We start from the raw sequence: 19,650 nt of genomic DNA on the forward strand, positions 1-19,650 counted from the left end.
CTCCTATTATGCAAAAGATGACAAGGATATTCCATCTTCAAGTGGAAATGAGCACTGGCCACTTTCTAAGTGAGTATGCTTCCCCCCAGTGTGGCCCTGGGAACAAGAGAAGAGAATGTGCTTTGGAGGATCAGCATTAGATTTGAATGTTCTCCCCAGCTTGCCTCTCTGAGACTTCAGGAATCCTATTTAGAACTCTCGGAGTCTCAGCCTCAGCATCTGTAAAATGAGAAAACAAGGAGCAATTAATTCATGGCAAGGTCCTGAGAACAGAATGAGAACCATGAACATTAAGCACTGAGGAGCCACCTGGCACAAAGTTGACAAGCCAGAATGTTATTTATTGTAATTGTGTTGCTTTTCAGTTCAGTTCAGTTCAGTTCAGTTCGTGCTGACTCTTTGCGACCCCATGAATCACAGCACGTCAGGCCTCCTTGTCTATCACCAACTCCCAGAGTTTACCCAAACTCATGTGCATCGAGTCAGTGATGCCATCCAGCCATCTGATCCTCTGTTGTCCCCTTCTCCTCCTGCCCCCAATCCCTCCCAGCATCAGGGTCTTTTCCAATGAGTCAACTCTTTGCACGAGGTGGCCAAAGTATTGGAGTTTCAGCTTCAGCACCAGTCCATCCAAACTCACTGTTCACACAGGGAAGTTCGGTTGAGAAGTTAAACTTGCCTGAGGTGCTTTTCATTCATCTACAAGTCAGGTTTTCTATTTGGGAAAAGTTTCTTCCAAAGGAAGGTTCTATTTGGAAAGATTTTCTTCTGGAGGAAGAAACTTACAACCGTGCATATCCTCCCCATGTGTCCTGTCTTTCGTAATCCATCTCCTCTGGCTGTCCTTTCTCTCATTTCTGTAACTGACCCTTGTTGCCTCATTTTCATATTATGCCATTTTCAAACTGGTAACAAACCATAACTCTTTCCCATTACACAAGATCAGGATCTCATCCAATCCCAAGGCCAATATTCAGCTGGGATAGAGTGCATCAAAGGGCTTAAAGGAAAGAAAATTGAGCCAGGTCTGAAATCAGATTTATAATCACTGACTACAGTCAGTTCTTGTTATTTGTGGCAGTGATGTTCCTACAGATCTGAATAACATACTGAACCATTGTTTCCAGGGGGAACACAGGGCTAAGTTTCTGTGAGTGCTTGTTCATGGCATTCTCATTTGCCAATTAACATACAACCTGGATTTATGTCCATTTCTGTTTAAAGATACCTTACTTGATCTGTATTGTTGATTCACTGACATTGAACTCAGGGCCAACAACACTGTAACTTGTGCCTGAACAAAGCTTATCTAACACACACATACCTCCCTAAGGCCCATCACAGCCATCTTGTGCTCAGGAATACTAGATGGTACTTAAGCATAATGTTTGGGGAACATTCTTAAATAAAGAGATCACCAGCAAAAAGGCACAAAATAAAAATGAACATGGCACGACACAGACTGTAAAAGGCCGTTTGTTTGCAGCATAAGAGCTGAGACGAGAAGGCAGAGCCCCGCTGGGCTCCGCCTCAGCTGGGAACCCACACCTCAGGTGACTGAAATTTCTGGGCACTCTGTTAAAGTCCACAAGTGATTGTGAAAGTGCCAAAGTATTGCTGAGGAGGTTGCAACTATGGTTTAGCAAGGAGGTGAATTTGGGAACACGCAATCTGCAAATCATGAGGATCAGCTGTATATAACTATAAATTCAAAATAATTGATTGTATTGAATATAAATAGGTTTCCTCCCCAAGGGCAATTTGACTATTATTTGGGTAGACTTCTCCTCTCATGTTTTGACTGTCCTGTCATTTTTTCCATCTGTCCACTCGTTTTCCTCATTGCATTCGTTTTTTTATCCTGTAAGGTACGATGAAGAAAGATCTTATAAGAGAAGTGTGAGGTAAACATCTCCTGATCTACAGTTCACGCTGGATCCTTTGTGTGTGTGTACACCAGTGTCTTACTTGTGGGTGACCTCAACAGGCTACCAGAGGAAGAGGTCCTGGTATCAGTCCCTTGTAGTATATCATTTCCAGTCTTTGTCGTGTGTCTAAAGCTGTTGAGGTCAACCTAATTTGCAACTGAAACCTACTAAACCAGATACATCCCAGACTTGGCCCAGGCTGCAAGCTAATTTTAACTAGCCCTGACAACTGCTGTGGCTGTTTTCAGCTTTATTTCAGCCAGCATGCTTCCAGTCTCCTTGCAAGTTTTTTTATCTCTCTTTATGAAGGACTTTGCAAAGGAAACGTACATAAACACAGACTTGGGAGTTCCTAAAACACCATATGTAATTGAAGGCATGTGTCTTAGTGCTCCAAAGGTTGGTTTTTAAAAGCACATACGCTCCACTTTCGTTTGGCTCTGCTTTGACTTCTTTTTTGTGACTCTCTCACGCTCTGCTTGCTTCTTGTTTCTTTTCTACACTGATAATTTTTGCTCATGCAGACTGGATGAAGATCTGAGGGAAGCATCTGAAGCAGCTAAGTAAGACTTGGTTTCCATTCAGCAGCTGGCAGTGATGTTGGCTTGCATTTCAGGAATGGGAGAACCTGCATGCCTGGTGTTTTATTCTTGCATCCTGATAATAGTGCTGCCCTTTAAAAGTTTCCTTTGTTCCATGACAGATGTAATTTCTCTTATTTGTACTACAATCTGTTTGTCCCCCTAATGATCGTGGTTATCTTGTTACCGTTAAACATTTTAAACATATATATATATATATATGCAGTTTTAGGCACCACAGCAAAAGAAACACATCACAGGCAGTGCCATGAATAGTGTAACAGCCAGATGATCACTTCCATACATTGAGGCAATAAAACCTCACTAACTCATACTAATGCAGAAAAATGGTAGCAACTTGAAATACTTCTGTAGAGCCAAATTCCTGGAATTTCCAAGATTTTTTAAAAACTCCTCTTCAGTGACTGGGAAATATAGCTTAACTAACAGCTTCTGACTTATTTGCATGAGTACAAAAAATATTGCTCACTATTATTATAGTTTTCAAAATAGCAAAATCATAACTTTAATGCAAGTATAAAATGAATACATGCCAATGATTTGATTCAACTAATTATTTAATCAAGGAACCAGTAAGCTGTTAAAACCAGTTCAAAGAGTATTTGAAAAGCTAAATATCTATAAGCAATTTATAAAGGAACATTAGGATAAAAATGTTGGTTTAGATACAAAACTGATTAATGTTCAACAGGGCAATAAACTGTACCTCAGGGTGATCTTTTCCACTGGACAGAAACTATTGCATCTCTGCTCAGTAAAAATCTGCAAGTTAATATCTGCCTCTGCAGAGCTGTAAGAGCAATAGAAAGTCAACTCAACAGTGCTTCTAAAGAACATCCAGTAATTTTATTTCCAGTTCACAAATAATTTTTCTGACACTGTTAAATATAAGAATATTTGCTGCATCAAGCTTCTTCATTGCAAAAGTTGCTTACACTGTTAATTCTTATAACTTGTTCCTATTTTAATAGGTATTGCAAAAGCAGAAAGCCTGGACAATGTCTAAATAGCTACAAATTCTGAATAAGTAAGATCTAAGTTAGTGAAGTTTTTCCTATATAGGTATAAATGCCAGTTCATCATGAAAACAATCCATTAAAATATTTTCCCCTACATTTTTGTAGCAGGTAATCTGTAGAATTATTTACCTATAGCATGGATCTTTGGGGTTAAAAATTCAAGGAAAGGTTTTTGCGGTAGAAAGCTTAGCATTAGTGTAGATTACCGTTAAATGTGCCTATAGTGTATAGTGGTCCAGGGTACCCTGTTAGCATTTATCTGTGCTCAAATTGCCCTGTCATGAGATTCCCCAAAGAGAGAGTGAGCGATTAGTTTCCCTTTCAAATTCTTCTTTTTTTTTTTAGGATAGCAGATTTATTAAATTAAGAAGCTGTTTTCAAGACAAAAATATAGGGAGGGAATGGGAACATCAATCATTTTCCAGCCAAACCCACTAGGGAGTCATAGTCATGTGCTCTCATTATTGCCCTAAAATCTTGCCTCCTTCAATAGATACCTTCCCTCTATATTTCTACTCTTCCTGCTTAGCTACCATAAGAGAACGTTTATCACTTTTGGCTTAGTTGTGTAGCTTTCTTTTTCCTCTCAAATTCTTCATTTGTTCACTTATCTACCTCCACAGACACTCTCCCCAAAGATCTAAATGATCTTGGCTGGTCTTGAGATGTCTTGATCGCCTTCCTAAAGGAAGCAGCAAGCTCATGCCTAGGACATAGTAGATGCTCAATAAATTTCTGCTTCATCAATTGGTGAATGTGCATAAGACTAAGATCACTGCTGAGGCGCAGTGCTTCTCAAACTTAACAGCACATCAGAATCACCTACAGTGTCCTGGGCCTCACCCCCAAAGTTTCTGATCAGCAGGCATGAGAATCTGTATTGCTAACAAGTTCCCAGCAATGCCAATATTGCCAGTCTCAGGACCTTGCTTGGAGAGTCACTGCCTTAAAGTAAATGGCTGAATAAAAATAATCAGATTTGTCCTCAGAAGTCTATGCTCTTGCTTTGAATTCAAAGGGTAAGCCATGTGTCTGAATTCCCCATTAATTTTACCTCTTCTGATGGTGACATTATAGCTATGAGGAACCGAGAATGTGGATGGAGAAGGAATTTTATTGTTGACCCCACAGAATCCTACCACTTCCGCATGCTAACTATATCTTCTTAACGGCCTTGGAGCCTCTGAAGTGGTCCCCCAATCCTTGGACAGACACTAGATGATGACTTGCAGTTCAGAAAACATAATCACTGCATATCTATGGTTACAGGTTCCTTTTATGAACAGATGCCCCCTGACTTTCCACGTGACCTTAATTAGAAAGCTTCAGGCTGTTTCTAACAAAAGCAAACATATACCCTCTCAATCTGTTCAGTGTTTGGCTTTAGTCCTATTAGTGTTTTTAAACTTTTACTCTCTTCCCATATACACACATGTACCACCTTCACCTCTAACTGACTTTCAGAAGGAGATTCCCTCAGCCAGTCTTATTTTTTCTTTAAACCTTAAGTTCTGAACAGGAAAGAAAATATTTTTAAGAGGATAAATTGTACATAGAGAGTCATTCTTATTTTGCAGATGGTGAGGAATCTATCTGTTGCCTCTGGAGTGACAGTAGTACATGAACTCTAAATTGTTCTTTCCTTTGAAAGGATTGCTGCTGCTGCTGCTAAGTCGCTTCAGTCATGTCCGACTCTGTGTGACCCCATAGACGGCAGCCCACCAGGCTCCCCCGTCCCTGGGATTCTCCAGGCAAGAACACTGGAGAGGATTGCCATTTCCCTCTCCAATGCATGAAAGTGAAAAGTGAAAGTGAAGTCACTCAGTCGTGTCTGACTCTGAGCGACCCCATGAACTGCAGCCTACCAGGCTCCTCTGCCCATGGGATTTTCCAGGCAAGAGTACTGGAGTGGGTTAGGGTTATGCAAAGTTAAAAAGCAGAAACGCTAGGTTTAAAAGACTGCCTGCCTTTTCCTGATTCCATTTCAGCTTTACTAGGTTTTTCTAGCACACTGTCAACGCTTGCCTGACTGTCCCTGTTCACTAGAGTTGCCAACTGTCTTCTATAAAAATAGCACCACCAGCGAGAAGGGTAGGGAGTGAGGGGGGGAAAGCCTCTGGTTTCTCAAGGAACTAGCCTTCTGCCATTTGCAAAATATCTAACGTTAATAACCACACCTCTTATGTGTAGACAGAAACCTTTGCTTGTGAAATTATCACATTACAGAAGGAGCTCTTACATATAAAAAGGAGTGCTATGCTGTGCTTATAGTCTTTCAGTCCTGTCCAACTCTTTGTGCCCCATGGACTGTAGCCCACCAGGCTCCTCTGTCCATGGGGATTCTCCAGGCAAGAATACTGGAGTGGGTTGCCATGCCCTCCTCCAGGGGATCTTCCCAACCCAGGGATCAAACCCAGGTCTCCCGCATTACAGGTGAACTCTTTACTGTCTGAGCCACCAGCGCAGTGCAGAATCTCTTAAAATAGTGTTTGTTTGCTGAAAATAAAATATTTACCAAAGGGGGAAAAGTAAAAAGTTGAAGTGTTAAGTATAATTGGAAATTAATATAAAGCAAATTTGAAATTTGCTAACAGAGGAATCTCACAGAATATCAAAAGCAGCTTAATATTACACAAACAAGCATAAACATGTTCATACACAGTAATAAAACTCTCCTTATTTTATGGTTACATGTTTCTTTCTGGACATGATCAGTTTCGGTTAATGTCAGGACTGGCTTGTTTGACATGAACACAGCTGAGCTGTGAGGTATTTTTTGTGACAATACCAAGGAAAGCTGACAGTGGCGTTTTCCCTTTTAGTGTCTTGGAAAATCTTCATTGTTGTGAAAACTGAAAGTTAACTGGGTTCATACATGAATAAAATTAGAGGGATTGCCCTTTGTGCATAAAATATTATGTGGGTTACAAAAAAAATTTGTATTATTCTGTTTACTGAACACGATAGATTTAAAAGTCAGGAAGAAAATAACAAGGATGGAAGCAACATGGAGGTCTTGGGAGTTTTCAGTCTTCCCTTTACGTTTCTGAATCAGGAGCAATTACTATATTGCAAAACTGATGGTAAAGGAATCAGAGCTTAGTCTCATCGTCTGTTCAGGCGCAGATTAGATGTGTTCAGTAGTAGCGATGGGGCCAGACTAATCAGTTTCAGTTCAGTTCCATCACTCAGTCATGTCTGATTCTTTCCAACCCCATGGACTGCAGCACGCCAGGCTTCCCTGTCCATCACCAACTCTCGGAACTTGCTCAAACTCAAGTCCATGGAGTTGGTGATGCCATCCAACCATCTTATCCTCTGTTGTCTAACCAGTTTAAAAAGTTCAAATCTGTCCTGTTTATAAAGTGGTAACAGTAGAGAGAATGTTTACTGCTTCCTTTTTTTTCCCCTTGCACTCAGAACTAGCTGCCTTTACAATGATCCAGAAATGTCTTCTATGGAGAAGGAGTAAGAATTCACCATCAATTAACAATTATGTGGTTACTCATTGTACTGTATGGCTGGGCTCTGAAAGACAAAAATACATTGAGGATTGGGTAAACACCGTTTAGATGTTCAGCTTTCACGTTCTCTATGCCTGAAATTATAAACCTAAAGAGAAATGTGTCAGCTTAACACCATCTCATTCATGATCACCATTAGATGTCTTAAGGAAAACCCAACTTTTTACTTGGTGTTCTTTTTTTCCAGCCCTAAAATGAGGAGAAAATGAATATTAGAACCAGATGTAAAAGTGTTTGGGCAAGAAGAATCCAACTGTTTTCTGAATGACATTATCCATGTTTTAATTAGTGAAAGTAGGGACTTCCATTTGAAATTATTATTTTGATGGGTGGGAGAAAAAACATCCTTATTTAGAAAATTCAAGAGGCAGCTGAGCCTAGATGGAACTTTAGAAATGATCTTGTCCATCTAGTCTCATCCTGTGAGAAATAAAAATTGAGCATGTGTTTACCACGTGCCAAGTTCTAAGTAAAAAGCTGCACCCACCCTATCTCATGTTTATCCTCAGAATAAGCCAAGGAAGTACATTGTACAGATAAGGAAAGAGCAGCATAGAGAGATAAACTGACCAATCCAACGCTGTTCAGCTCAAAGAATGCCCTGGAGCTGGGACCAGAGCCTTTGCAGTGCAGTTCCAGACCCAGTGGTTGTGGTTTTAAAATCAGAGACAGGTGGCCTTGGTGCTGGAATGCGTGTTCAACCTCTGATCTAACCAGGGAGGACAAAATTAACACCTAAGACAAAAGAGTTCACTGCTGTCTGGTCAGTTTCAAGGAATAAGCTGTGGTCACCATCATGTTCTCAGAGAGAACTTGGCCGTCCAATCAGGGGCTCTTAATTGGGTGTGAGTTGTGGAGAATTTAACATTGTCCTCCTTCACAGGAATCCAGAAGGAGGGGCAAAGACCCGCATTTAAATATATCCGCTATTCTCACCTTTTGTTCTCTTTTCCCTGAAGGAGGTCTGAAGGGAAACTGGAAAATCCCGGTGCACTGGCTCGGGAGTTGCCGTGGTGACCTTATAAGGAAGTTTATGCACAAAAACTCAAGGGAAGGTCTTTACTGACAAAGAACAAAAGCCGTAAAGGAGACCTTTGAAATCGCACAGCTACTTTTCTGAACGTTTCACTGGTCCCACCTTTTCGAGATGAAGGCAGCAACTGCTTCGAGCAAACTGCCACGTGAAAATTCCACAAAACAAAAATACCATAGTCCATCTAAAAAAAGTTTGTTTGTTTTTTTGCAAATCATCCCTTTCTCAGCAAAGCAGCGCCCCCTAGAGCAGAGTCCGGCACCTACAGCTAATGAGCTGCATGGGCAGAAGGTCCCCTCACTGACCTACATACAGCTGCTCCATCTGCGGGCTTACCCACTCCTCTGCCTGCCTTGTCTGTTTTGCTCGCCACTGTATATTAGGCTGTCTGGGTTGGGAAGAGGGCAAAACACCGCTTCTGGTTGGGCTTCATTCCGGGGCTGGGCATGGGGATGGGGGTGGAGGGGATATGTTGCAAATTGGTTATGTTACTTGCCATTTCTTAGAAAATGTTAGTCTCCCTGCTTCCCCTTTCATCAGCCCTCTCTTTCCTAAGCTCTTTCTTACCAGGCACATGATCACAGTGTGGAGGATGAGATCTGGGATGAGGGGCCAGAGTGGCCAAGACTTTTTTTTCTGCTGACCTCCTGCTCTGGATTTCTGGCTTTATTTAGTATCAGACTAAGAGGCTTCATTTACCTTCTAGTTTCTGAGTGGAAGCATTTTACACCTTCTATAGCTAGTATCAAATGGATACGCTGAAAAACGGGCAAAGACTCTTCCCAGGAGCTCCATTAGGCCAAGAATAAGACGTACTGGGTGCTGATGCTGTCACGGCCTCCCATTTCCTCAGAGAGAGAAGGGAAGGTTAAGTCCATCTCCCACTCTTCCTATAGAAAACAGGTTTATCATTAAACAATGTTGTCTGATACTTTGTAAAACACAAAGAACAAAAAAACCTCATTTAACACACATTAGGAGCCAAAAATAGCCTATTGAAAATTATCAAAAAGTTGCTATGTCTCACTGGAAAATTATAGAAAGTGAAGCCCGTCTGCCCAGTGAGGAATGCTCCTTTCATGTTTGAATTCTGATTAAAAGTAAGTTTTTTTCCAAAAAGCATACTATTTTGAAAAGTAATACAGATGTTTGTTTCCTTCACACTCAGGTTTGGATTTTATTTTTTTCATTCATCTCCTAAAACTTGCAACATGACTTTTTATATTCTTACATAAAAAGTATACATGGTCCAGAAGTGGGTCTATGTGAGAAGACTTAAATTAATAGCATTGTCCATAGCTTCATTGGCTCCACAAGACCACTGCTGTCTTGTAATCTTCAGGTGGTTTCCTGCATTTACTTAAAAAGCATCCACTTTTGACTATCTTCTTGCTCTTTCCATAAACTCGATTATTAAAGTTCAGTCTCTCAGCATTTGTGTACCAGAAACTGAAGGGATAAATTAAACCCTAAAAGGTTTACAAAAAAAGTCAGTATGAAAAATCAAGTGTTTCAAAATTGTCTGTTATTTTCAGATTTTTATGAGGTGTCTTGATGGTGAGGAGAAGGGAATGGTAACACAGTCCAGCACTCTTGCCTGGAGAATCCCATGGATGGAGGAGCCTGGTGGGCTGCCGTCTGTGGAGTCGCTAAGAGTCGGACACGACTGAGCAACTTCACTTTCACTTTTCACTCTCATGCATTGGAGAAGGAAATGGCAACCCACTCCAGTGTTCTTGCCTGGAGAATCCCAGGGACGGGGGAGCCCGGTAGGCTGCAGCCCATGGGGTCGCTAAGAGTCGAACACGACTGAGCGACTTCACTTTCACTTGATGGTGAACAAAGTGACCATGTATACTTTAAACTTTTCAAGACGATTTCAAGTATTTTGACCCAGATTCTACTTTTCAGATAGTGTGCTCCAAATTTTGATTTAATAAATATTCTCTTGGTCTATGAAAGAAACTGAGCCACCACCATGTAAACAGCAATAACATTCCGATCATCAGTCAAACTTAACATATTCTTTCGGGAATAACTGCAGCTGGGAAATACATTTTTGAAGCAGAAACAAGAAAGACCTGTTTTTTTGAAAAGCATATTAGAAAAAGATTGAAGGGTCAGAGTGGATAAAAAGAAGACACCTTCATGGTAAAAACCCTGTTGATAAGGAAACAAGTCAGATCCTTGAGGGCATAAAAAAGAGATTAATATCCATGACAACCTGGCCTCTCCTAATAGTCAGTATGACTGGGTCTGAAAACTCCCAAAGGACAGAAGATTATTGCAAGTAGAGTAATCAAGCAGTGAGATATGGTTTTTTCATTTCAGAGAGACACTAAACTGCTACTATTACTCTACTACTCAACTAATATTACTGCTACTAATAAGAGACATGTACTGTATGTTCATTATGTACAACTGAAAACATTTTAGACTAATCCTTAGCAAGCTGTTCTATTTTACAGATATAGAAATGGAGACTTAAAAAAGACAGGTAGCCTGGCCAAGGCCCCAGGGCTAAGAAATGGTAGAATTGCTGAGGGTATCTCAAAGGAGTATACCCTACTGCTGTACCGTGGATGGGCTAGCTTTATTTGCACAATTATGAGAATGAACATTTGCTGCAGATTCCACAAGTAAAGCATAGTAACCTTTGCAACATATAAATGTAAGGCCTTCCTCCCTCCAGAGAGAGGAAGGGCAGATCTAAGCGAAATCCGCACATACTTCCCAAATTACCCAACTCAAACAGAACATTTTTCTTTCGTTTCCTCCTCTGCGTGTCCACTGGCTGTGGTCAATTTCTCTGGTAGGTGTCAGAAAACTGTGATATGTTCACAAGAGATAGAAGAAAGACACAAGTGGCCCAAAGACATTTTCAGCTTATTCCCTAGATATTTGGAAACTCAATAGACATTCTCTTTCCTTTGTTTTAATCTTTTTTTTTTAATTGAAGTACAGTTGATTTACAATATTGTGTCAGGTGAATAGCAGTGATTCTGTGTGTGTGTGTGTGTGTGTGTGTATCCAGATTCTTTTCACTTGACCTAGAGATTTGTCAGACTAAGTCAGACAAATACCACATGACACCACTTATACATGGAGTCTAAAAAAAAATGATACAAATGAACTTATATACAAAACAGAAATAGACTGCCAGACAAAGAAAACATTCATTTTGTTTTGGTCACCAAACTCAGGAGACATTCTTTAAAAACAAGTTTTTCTTAGGCTATAAGAATCCATCTCATTAAGGTAGCTGTGCCCTTTTCAGGCAAATCCTTTGGCTTTAGAAAATGTTGGAGGGTGAGAGTGAAAGCAGTGGAGTCACAACCAACAAGTTTCCAACATGTACCCTGGAGGTGAAAGCAGGTCCCTCACACCCAGGGACATGGCACACACACTCTTCAGAAGCACGCAGAACCCAGCACGTGCTGTCATGGAAACGACAGATGATTCGGGAGCAAAGTGGCCTCTACCTGTGGGAGGGATGGGTGGTCCAGGGTAATGCTTGCACTTGGCTTATTAGTATTCCTTTTCTTTTTTTAATATGATAAAATACAGCTAACACAAAATGTACTATCTTAACCATTTTCAAGTGTACAATTCAGTAATATTAAGTACATTCATGTTGGGCAACCAATCTCCAGAACTTTTCGATCTTGCAAAACTAAAATTCATTCCCATTAAATCAGAACTCCCACCCCACTGTACACCACCCCTTCTACTGTCTGTCTCTATAAATTTGCTCTAGTGGAATCACATGATATTTGTCTTTTTACAACTGGCTTATTTCACTTGCCATAATGTCCTCAAGGTTCATCTATGTTCTAGTTTCCTTCCTTTTAAAGGCTGAATAATATTCATTATCCTGGAGGAGGAAATGGCAACCTATCATTATAGGTATACACCAAATTTTGCTATCCATTCATCCCTCAGTGGACACTTGGGTGGCTTCCTCTTTCTAGCTTTTGTGAATATTGCTGTCATGAACATGGGTGTAAAAATATCTGTTCAAGTCCCTGTTTTCAGTTATTTTAAATATATATCTACAGAAGTGGAATGCTGGGTTATATGGGAGTTCTATTTTTAATTTTTTGAGGAACTTCCATACTATTTCCCTTAATAGCTACACTAATTTACATTCCTAACAACGGTACACAAGGGTTTCCTTTTCTCAGCATCTTTGTCAGCACTTTTTCCCTGTTTTTTTAGATCATAGCCATGTTCATGGGTGTGAGGTAGTACCTCAATGTGATTTTGAGTTGTGCTTTTTAAAAACAGCTTTGTTGAGAGAAAATTTACTCATTTAAACTACTCAGTTCAATGGCTCAATAGCATCACTGAGTTGTGCAACACCAAAATCAATTTTAGAACATTTTCCTCACTTCTAAATTACTCTGTCACTCCCATTTCTCCCCACCCCAAGTCCCTGACAATCACCAGCCTGCTTCCTGACTATGTCTGCCTCTTCTGAGCCTTTCCTATGAATGCAGTCACATGAGCTTTAGGACTGGCTTATTTCATTTAGCCTCGTGTTTCCAGGGTCATACATATAGTAGCAAGTTTATAACTTTTCACGTTAGAAATGTACTTTTGATGAATGTAACGTACAATTTTTAAAACTCTGAGACATATTATCTGGGAGGAAGCATCAAAGGTGCTATGCATGAAAAAATGTCAACAGTGGTTTTATTTGGATGATGGCCCAACAAGTAACTTTAAAATTTTTCTTCATCATTTTCTGTAATTTTCAGAAATAAAAAAATAAACGTGCTTCTTTTATAATGAGAAAAAAAATGTATTATATGTCTTTTCAATGTATCCGGTCTTTTGTCTTTGATTTTATTATTTACTTGACTATGCCAGATCCTAACTGCAGCATGTGGAATCTAGTACCCTGACCGGAGATTGAACCCTGGCCACCTGCATTGGAAGCGCAGAGTCTTAACCACTGGACCACCAGGAAAGTCCTGGAAAATTTTTAAGAAAGTACTGGAGGGTTTTTTGCCATTGTTTTCTTGTTTACCACTGTCATAATTTAGCACTTGTCAGATACTCCTTATATCAGGCAGATCATTTATTTGCCTCTCAAGAAACAGTCATTTACAAGAAAGGAAAGGTGGATTTCCAAAATGCAATAATAGTCCTTAATCCATTTAAAAATGAGCCGGCACAAGAGTCTTTTGCCCTCTAGATCATTTTGAAAGGTGTAAAATGCTTCTAGAAACAGTTTGGCAAAAATAAACAGACTCCATCTTTTAGAGAAAGCCTTGGCAACTCGGGGAAAACTGTGTTTTTACCACATTGGTCTAGTATAAGAAACGTGCATGAATTATTTTCAGTAAGTCCTCAGGGAAAAAAGCAACAAGCACAGGCTCCCTGAATCATTACTGCTTCTTATTCAGTTTTCCACGTTGCTCATTTTTTTTTCTTCCTTTCTTTTCAAAGTATTAATCTGAAGCTGAAAGAAAAGCCCTAGTTGGCCACATCTGGACGAAGGGGCTGCTTTTCTGCTTCGTGGTTCTGTTGAGACCTACCTACCTGGAAGAGACAGCACTGATGGTACTCTGTTTCCAGTTTGCACTACCTGCTGCCACTCTAAATTTCTAAGGGGGAAAAACAGTAAGAGAATCTGTTTACTCTTAACATGTTTTATGGAATTATGTGTATTTTCCTATTTTGCCAATTATGTGCCTCAAAGATTTTAGTTGAACCTTAGCAAGAAAGTAGGACCTTCCATTTCAATATTTCATTAACCCTTGGTATAGTGGTATTTCGTCTCTTTGTTGACTGCTGTTGACCACGGAGGTAACTTCAGTCCACTATTCATTATGAGTGGATTTCTCCTTGGTGATCACTTCAAGTTTAAAATACACAGGACTCAACCGTCCCTGGGAAAGTTGGCCCCACATAAACGCCACCTTTCAAACCCTGAGCTTGCTTAAGATAGCCATAACGCAGACACAGGTGTGACACCACGTCAGTTAAGCATCCACTTGGTTCTTGTCCACATTTATTCTAACATCTCCAAAGGAAGCCAGGTTTCCTAATTCACACCAATTTCATTTTAGTTATCAAAATGGGCATTGTGTGTTCTGTGAATTTGGTCTTTTAAAAAAGTCATTTCTTCAGGGAATGTTGAAGACCTCCAAACTGAGAAACTTAAGGATCAATGTTCACATTTCTGGTAGCTGTCTTTGATTCAAGCCATGAACTTAGTTCAAGATGTTGCACTTTAAGTGCTAAGGGCACTGTGGAAGGCAGCCCCTCAGAAATTCATTTTTTGGTAACATTGAGTTATCTGAATCTCTCTCACATGCATTATCAAAATAATCTGCTTTAACACACTCACAGGCTTAAAATTAAATATGAGTATGTACTATCCTTTGCAAAATAGTTCTTTATAGTCTCCATGTGTTTTTTAAAATACCAGCATGGTTTAGAACCCATGGGCCTCTAGAGGAGGGAGGGGTTGGTAAATCGAGCACCCCCACCTGTTTCCACATGGCCTTCAAGAACAGTTTTCGTGCTTTGGGTTGAAACAAATTTTTTTAAATATTTCATGACATAAGAAAACTATCAAATTTCAGTCCCCATAAATAACATCTTTTTGAAACATGGCCATACATATTTGTTGACAGACTCTCTGCAGCTACTTTCATCTTGCAGCAGCAGAATGGAGTAACTGCCACAGACCATGTGGCCCATGGAGCCTAAAACATTGACTCTATAGACAGAGTTTGCTGAGCCCTGTGCCAGCCCATGCAACCTTCCTTGGCCTCCCTTTTGTAGTCAGATGCTAGTTTCTCTAACCGTACACACAAATTAGGCTGAAAACTAGTTTACTCTTAAAAAAAGAAGCTTTTGGCATCCACAAATCAGTAAGACTCATGCCTGCTGACAAAGGCAAGGAGTCCAAGCCACGAACACATGGCTCGGGGTGTGCTTACACAGCCCAAGGTGAAGCTGCTTAGAAGGCTTTTGGCTGTTCAGAGGTGTTGCTGAGGTCCTGTCCTTACCCTGGAAACTTCCCAGACTCCACTATCACATATCATTAACATGCTCTTCAAAATTAAACTGTAGTGGAGACCAGGGTTCCACCATAGTCTGAGAGTGATAACTATCTCCGGGAGAGCTTTCGGGGACATGTCGAGCCCTGGGTATCATGAGCTTTGAAGGAGACATCTTTGCTCAGGTTTCTGAATTTCACTGCCTTCATCTGCTTCATGTCCATCCCGCACCCACCTGCCAGACATGCTCTCATACACACAGGTCGGCTCTCTCTCCTCCATAAGCCGTAGCTACTATGTCCCCTTCTCAATCCCTTTCAACTTGGCATCCTACTAGATCATTCTTCTGGCTCTCCACCCTCATAACATCTGGCTTGTCTGATAGAGAAACCCTGGAGCACATCTTCTTCCACAGCCCACCTCCACCTTTGGCGGCCCAAATTGTGCCTTTCCCAGAACTTAGCATGGACATAAGTGCAATGACCCGGTTTCCCAATTTGTTCACCCAGTTTGCTCACTGTTGCCCGGGCATCAATATTAATACTGCTCTCTCGCTCAGTAAAGTCCCATTGTGGAAGATGAATTATGTGGTCCCCTTAGCCACAGGAAGTAATGAAGAATTCAGTGTTCAGCTTAGAGGTAGGAACCGGAGGACATAGAGCTATCCATAAAAGGTTCTTGTGACAGTCAACCAGACATAACAACAGCCTTAGCATTTACATTTTATTTGAACTTGTCAAGCCTGTTCATGGAAGGCTACTCAGGTGGTATTCTGTTTGGAGTTTTATCTTGCTATGGGGAAATTATGAGCATCTTTCCCAATCAATGATTTTGTTTGGACTGTTCAATGAGCTGCATAACCATTCTGATAGTTAGGCATCTGCTATTTTATTATCTTAAAAAGAAAATTTAATTGCACGTGCTAGAGAAAAGCTACCATGTAAATTCAAACCAAGTGAATAGAAGCCTAGAAGAATTCTGAAAAAAATAACCCCTCAGCAAATAGGTAGACAGATGTAAACATTCACACCATTAGCTATCTAGCTTTTGCATTCTGAGCATTCTTGCTTTGGTTCTGACTTCTGGGAACTGTTTGCACTTTTCCTGTAGATTTGTTGTCGAGGGAACCAAAGGGTCATTGGGGCAAAAGTATTGTTTTCCCAAAGTGTCAACTGCTATTCACTTAGCTCCTTGATTAAGAGAAAGAACAAAAATCTGCACAGAAGATATTGTCAAGGAGTAAGAAAGTCTGTCTGAGGGCAACAGCTGAAGGTGGAAGAAAACCCGGAAGTTCCTGTTGAAGCCATACAATGTTTTATGGGGTTATCTTCTAAGACAAAATACCGACATATGTAAGGAAGTCACTACTCTACGCCTTTGTGTTATTAAGGTCTTGTTTTAAGTATTCAGTTATGGTACTGATTTTGCAACTCTCATCTAATTAATCATAATGCCTCTGTAGTTTGCTCCCTTAGAAATATTTAGATGTGCACAAATGAATCTTTTATATGTTTAAAGGTTTTTTTCTACCATGTATTGGATTGCTCAGAATAAAGTATCTATTAGACCTTTGTTTTAGTAAATAAACTCTACCTAAATAGTGTGAATTGATAATATAAAAATATGTAACAACACTATATATATATTCATATATATATATATATATATATATATATATATAGCATCTCTGTATAATTCAGAAATAAAAAAAAATGATTCCACAAGTGATGGCATTCTTTCTCTGAGTCAGTAAGAATCTATCTCCAGCTTCACTTTGCAGGAAGTCTTATCTGGATGTCAGTCTAGCTGGGCCCTCAGTCCTTGAGAACAGGATAAATCTTGGCATTCTTGTCACCCAAACTTTATTCCCTTTACACTTTTGTTTTCCATGCCTCAAACAGCTACACTTTCAAAACGTGTTGTTTGCTTCCTGAGAAAGCAATTTCTCACTTTGGAAGCATCTCTCAGTTTCATGGTTACTTGATTTTGTCAACTTTTCCTTTCTTTGTCCTTCATCTTTCCAGAGCAGAGGTTTATTTTTTAATTAAAATGCATTAAATACCATTTTAAATTTAGTTCTTTAATTTTTACTTTCACAACCATCAAACGGCACTGGGAATTACCACTGAGATTTTTTTTTTTTAAACCTAATAAACAAATGTGTGGCTCTGCCTCTCAGAAAGTTGTTGGAATAACCAAATGAGAAGTTGCTTTACAAAAAGTGAGACACTTCATGTCTTCATGATCTAGGATTTAATGCTGGTGGATACTGTCCTCTACCTAACTAAGAGAAGAAGGACAAGAGAAGACTGAAAGGTAATTACAGGCAAATGAAGGGCATGATATTACAAGGTGGACTGTTACATTCATTCTGCTCCCATCACCTGACTATGGTTGTGGGAATGGGAGGCAGGGTAGGCATCCAGCACTAGGGGAAGGGATGGGTGAAGTGTGGAGGATACACACTATGGTACTGACAAGCTACTAGAAGCAACAAATTATACACTGAGAGAGCAACACTTCAATCACGGGGTAGAGTGGAAAAATAAGAACACAGTATTTATAGCCAAGTGTCATTTATGTAAATTCTAACACCCCCCCAGCCCCCTCCACACACAATATTCTACAAAGTCCATGCATAGTTGACGACTTTGAATGCTCATTAGAGTGAGTACAGGGGTAAGGGTAGGAGTGGGGACCCAGAATGAAGCTAGAAGTCTAATTAAAAATCAAAATAAATAATAAGCTTTTTAATTGGCTGAAGTTAAAGTAAATAAAATGAAAATACCTTAAACTTTCAGCCACAGATCATAGAAAAGCCTTGTTAAGGTGCTTTGGGACGTCAAAGGACTGTTCCCTTCTACTGCTTCTCCTGTGGTTTTAACACTTCTCTGCATTGGCAGCATCAGTGCTCTGCAGCTGCCAGAAGCCTGTCCTGAGCTACCCCAAACTGGTGCCTTCTTACACATCAATCCTCACACAGTTGTAGGCTTTATAAAGCAAGGAGATTGCTTTGTGAAGCTAATTTTCCTAAACTTCATTCACATCCATTCAAAACAATTCTCTTTAGTCAAGCAAAATTATTTATTTTCAATAGCCATTTTAGTGATACTCAGATGACAGACACCAATAATTGCCATCCACTAACTCTTGTCTCGGAGAAGGCAATGGCACCCCACTCCAGTATTCTTGCCTGGTAAATCCCATGGACGGAGAAGCCTGGTAGGCTGCAGTCCATGGGGTCACGAAGAGTCAGATGAGCGACTTCACTTTCACTTTTCACTTTCATGCATTGGAGAAGGAAATGGCAACCCTCTCCAGTGTTCTTGCCTGGAGAATCCCAGGGACGGGGGAGCCTGGTGGGCTGCTGTCTCTGGGGTCGCATAGAGTTGGACACGACTGAAGCGACTTAGCAGCAATAGCAGCAACTCTTGTCTTACCCTCATTGAGACACCTACACCCTCGATGCTTAATCATGCCCTCCTTGTGAAACTCTTCTCCCATAGATTGGCAAATTGAATTGTCCTTTCTCTCCCCATATTTGTTATCTATTGGTACTTAACAAATTACAGTGAATTCTCATTATTTGAGGAAGTTACATCTATTAAGGCAATGAGAACATTAAATCAGTGCATACTGAACCACCGGTCCTACAGGAAACAGGGTTAGGTTCCTGTGAGCCTCTAGTCACATTTTCATCAACTGATCAATAACATCTTATTTTATATGTGCTTCTGTTTACATACACTTTCTTTAATGATATCTTGTTGAGTCACAGTAACATTGAACTCACCGCCACATTGAATTCACAGCCAAATCCTGAATATAACTCACGCCTGAATGAAGATCACCTATTACATGAATTTTCTCTGTAAGGCACATTTCCTTGCACTTAGGAACATTAGACAGCACTTCAGCTCTATGCTTGGAGACTAAACAGTAAAACTAGCAAGAAAAATCACAAAATTCCAAAAACATTACACTAAATAGACCATGAAAATATACTGTGTGTGTACAGTGTGAGAACTGGAACCAGAAAGGTTTGTTCAAGGTTTGTTTGCTTTGTTCAACCTCATCTGGGAACATGTGCATCAGATAAGTCAACTTTCACCTTTCTGTATGTGTCTGTAAATGATCATGAAAACAAGATGAACATAGATTTGGGGTTAAAATAAATTTTAGTGAATAGGAGAATTTGCAATTGTTGGAATTCTTAAATAATGAAAACCAACTGTGTATGCCAAGACTTAGCAGGCTGAACATCACACATTTATTATGTTTCTATAAATTGGAAATCCTGATACATCTTAGCTAGGTCCTCTGCTTTAGGCGTCTCACAGGCTGGCAACCACAGTGTGGTTCAAGGTTTCTCACAAGACTGACGACATCAAGATGGTGACAAAGGTCATTCCTGACATGGCTCCCTCTTGTAAGAGTTCAACTGGGAAAGAATCGGCCAACCTCATACACATGGCTGCTGGCAAGATTCAGTTTTTGGAAGGTTGTTGAACTGAGGGCCTCATTCCTT

The 19,650-nt window shown here is 40.2% G+C and overlaps 1 protein-coding gene and 1 long non-coding RNA gene across 15 annotated transcripts in view; one reads left to right on the forward strand and one right to left on the reverse strand.

The window, feature by feature from the left end:
* Positions 1-16,709, forward strand: part of PRUNE2 (prune homolog 2 with BCH domain) — a 291,989-nt gene extending 275,280 nt beyond the window's left edge. For 2 of the 7 annotated variants that reach the window (XM_060409323.1, XM_060409324.1), the window contains one exon: positions 13,561-16,709. In XM_060409323.1, the coding sequence (XP_060265306.1) occupies positions 13,561-13,591 (31 nt within the window). In that variant the 3' untranslated portion in view covers positions 13,592-16,709. Of the gene's footprint in view, positions 1-1,868; positions 1,905-2,452; positions 2,492-5,200; positions 6,463-6,969; positions 7,018-13,560 lie in introns of those variants that run through there. The other 5 variants (XM_027964476.3, XM_060409321.1, XM_042243325.2 and 2 more) reach the window with 5 other exon arrangements.
* Positions 1-19,650, reverse strand: part of LOC105607801 (uncharacterized) — an 84,281-nt gene that overhangs the window by 28,424 nt on the left and 36,207 nt on the right. For 4 of the 8 annotated variants that reach the window (XR_009599213.1, XR_009599211.1, XR_009599215.1 and 1 more), the window contains exon 2: positions 1-219. This is a non-coding gene — a long non-coding RNA (uncharacterized LOC105607801). The other 4 variants (XR_009599216.1, XR_009599217.1, XR_009599214.1 and 1 more) reach the window with 3 other exon arrangements.

Source organism: Ovis aries, chromosome 2 (genome assembly GCF_016772045.2).
Source record: "Ovis aries strain OAR_USU_Benz2616 breed Rambouillet chromosome 2, ARS-UI_Ramb_v3.0, whole genome shotgun sequence".
In the NCBI taxonomy this organism is placed as follows: domain Eukaryota; kingdom Metazoa; phylum Chordata; class Mammalia; order Artiodactyla; family Bovidae; genus Ovis; species Ovis aries.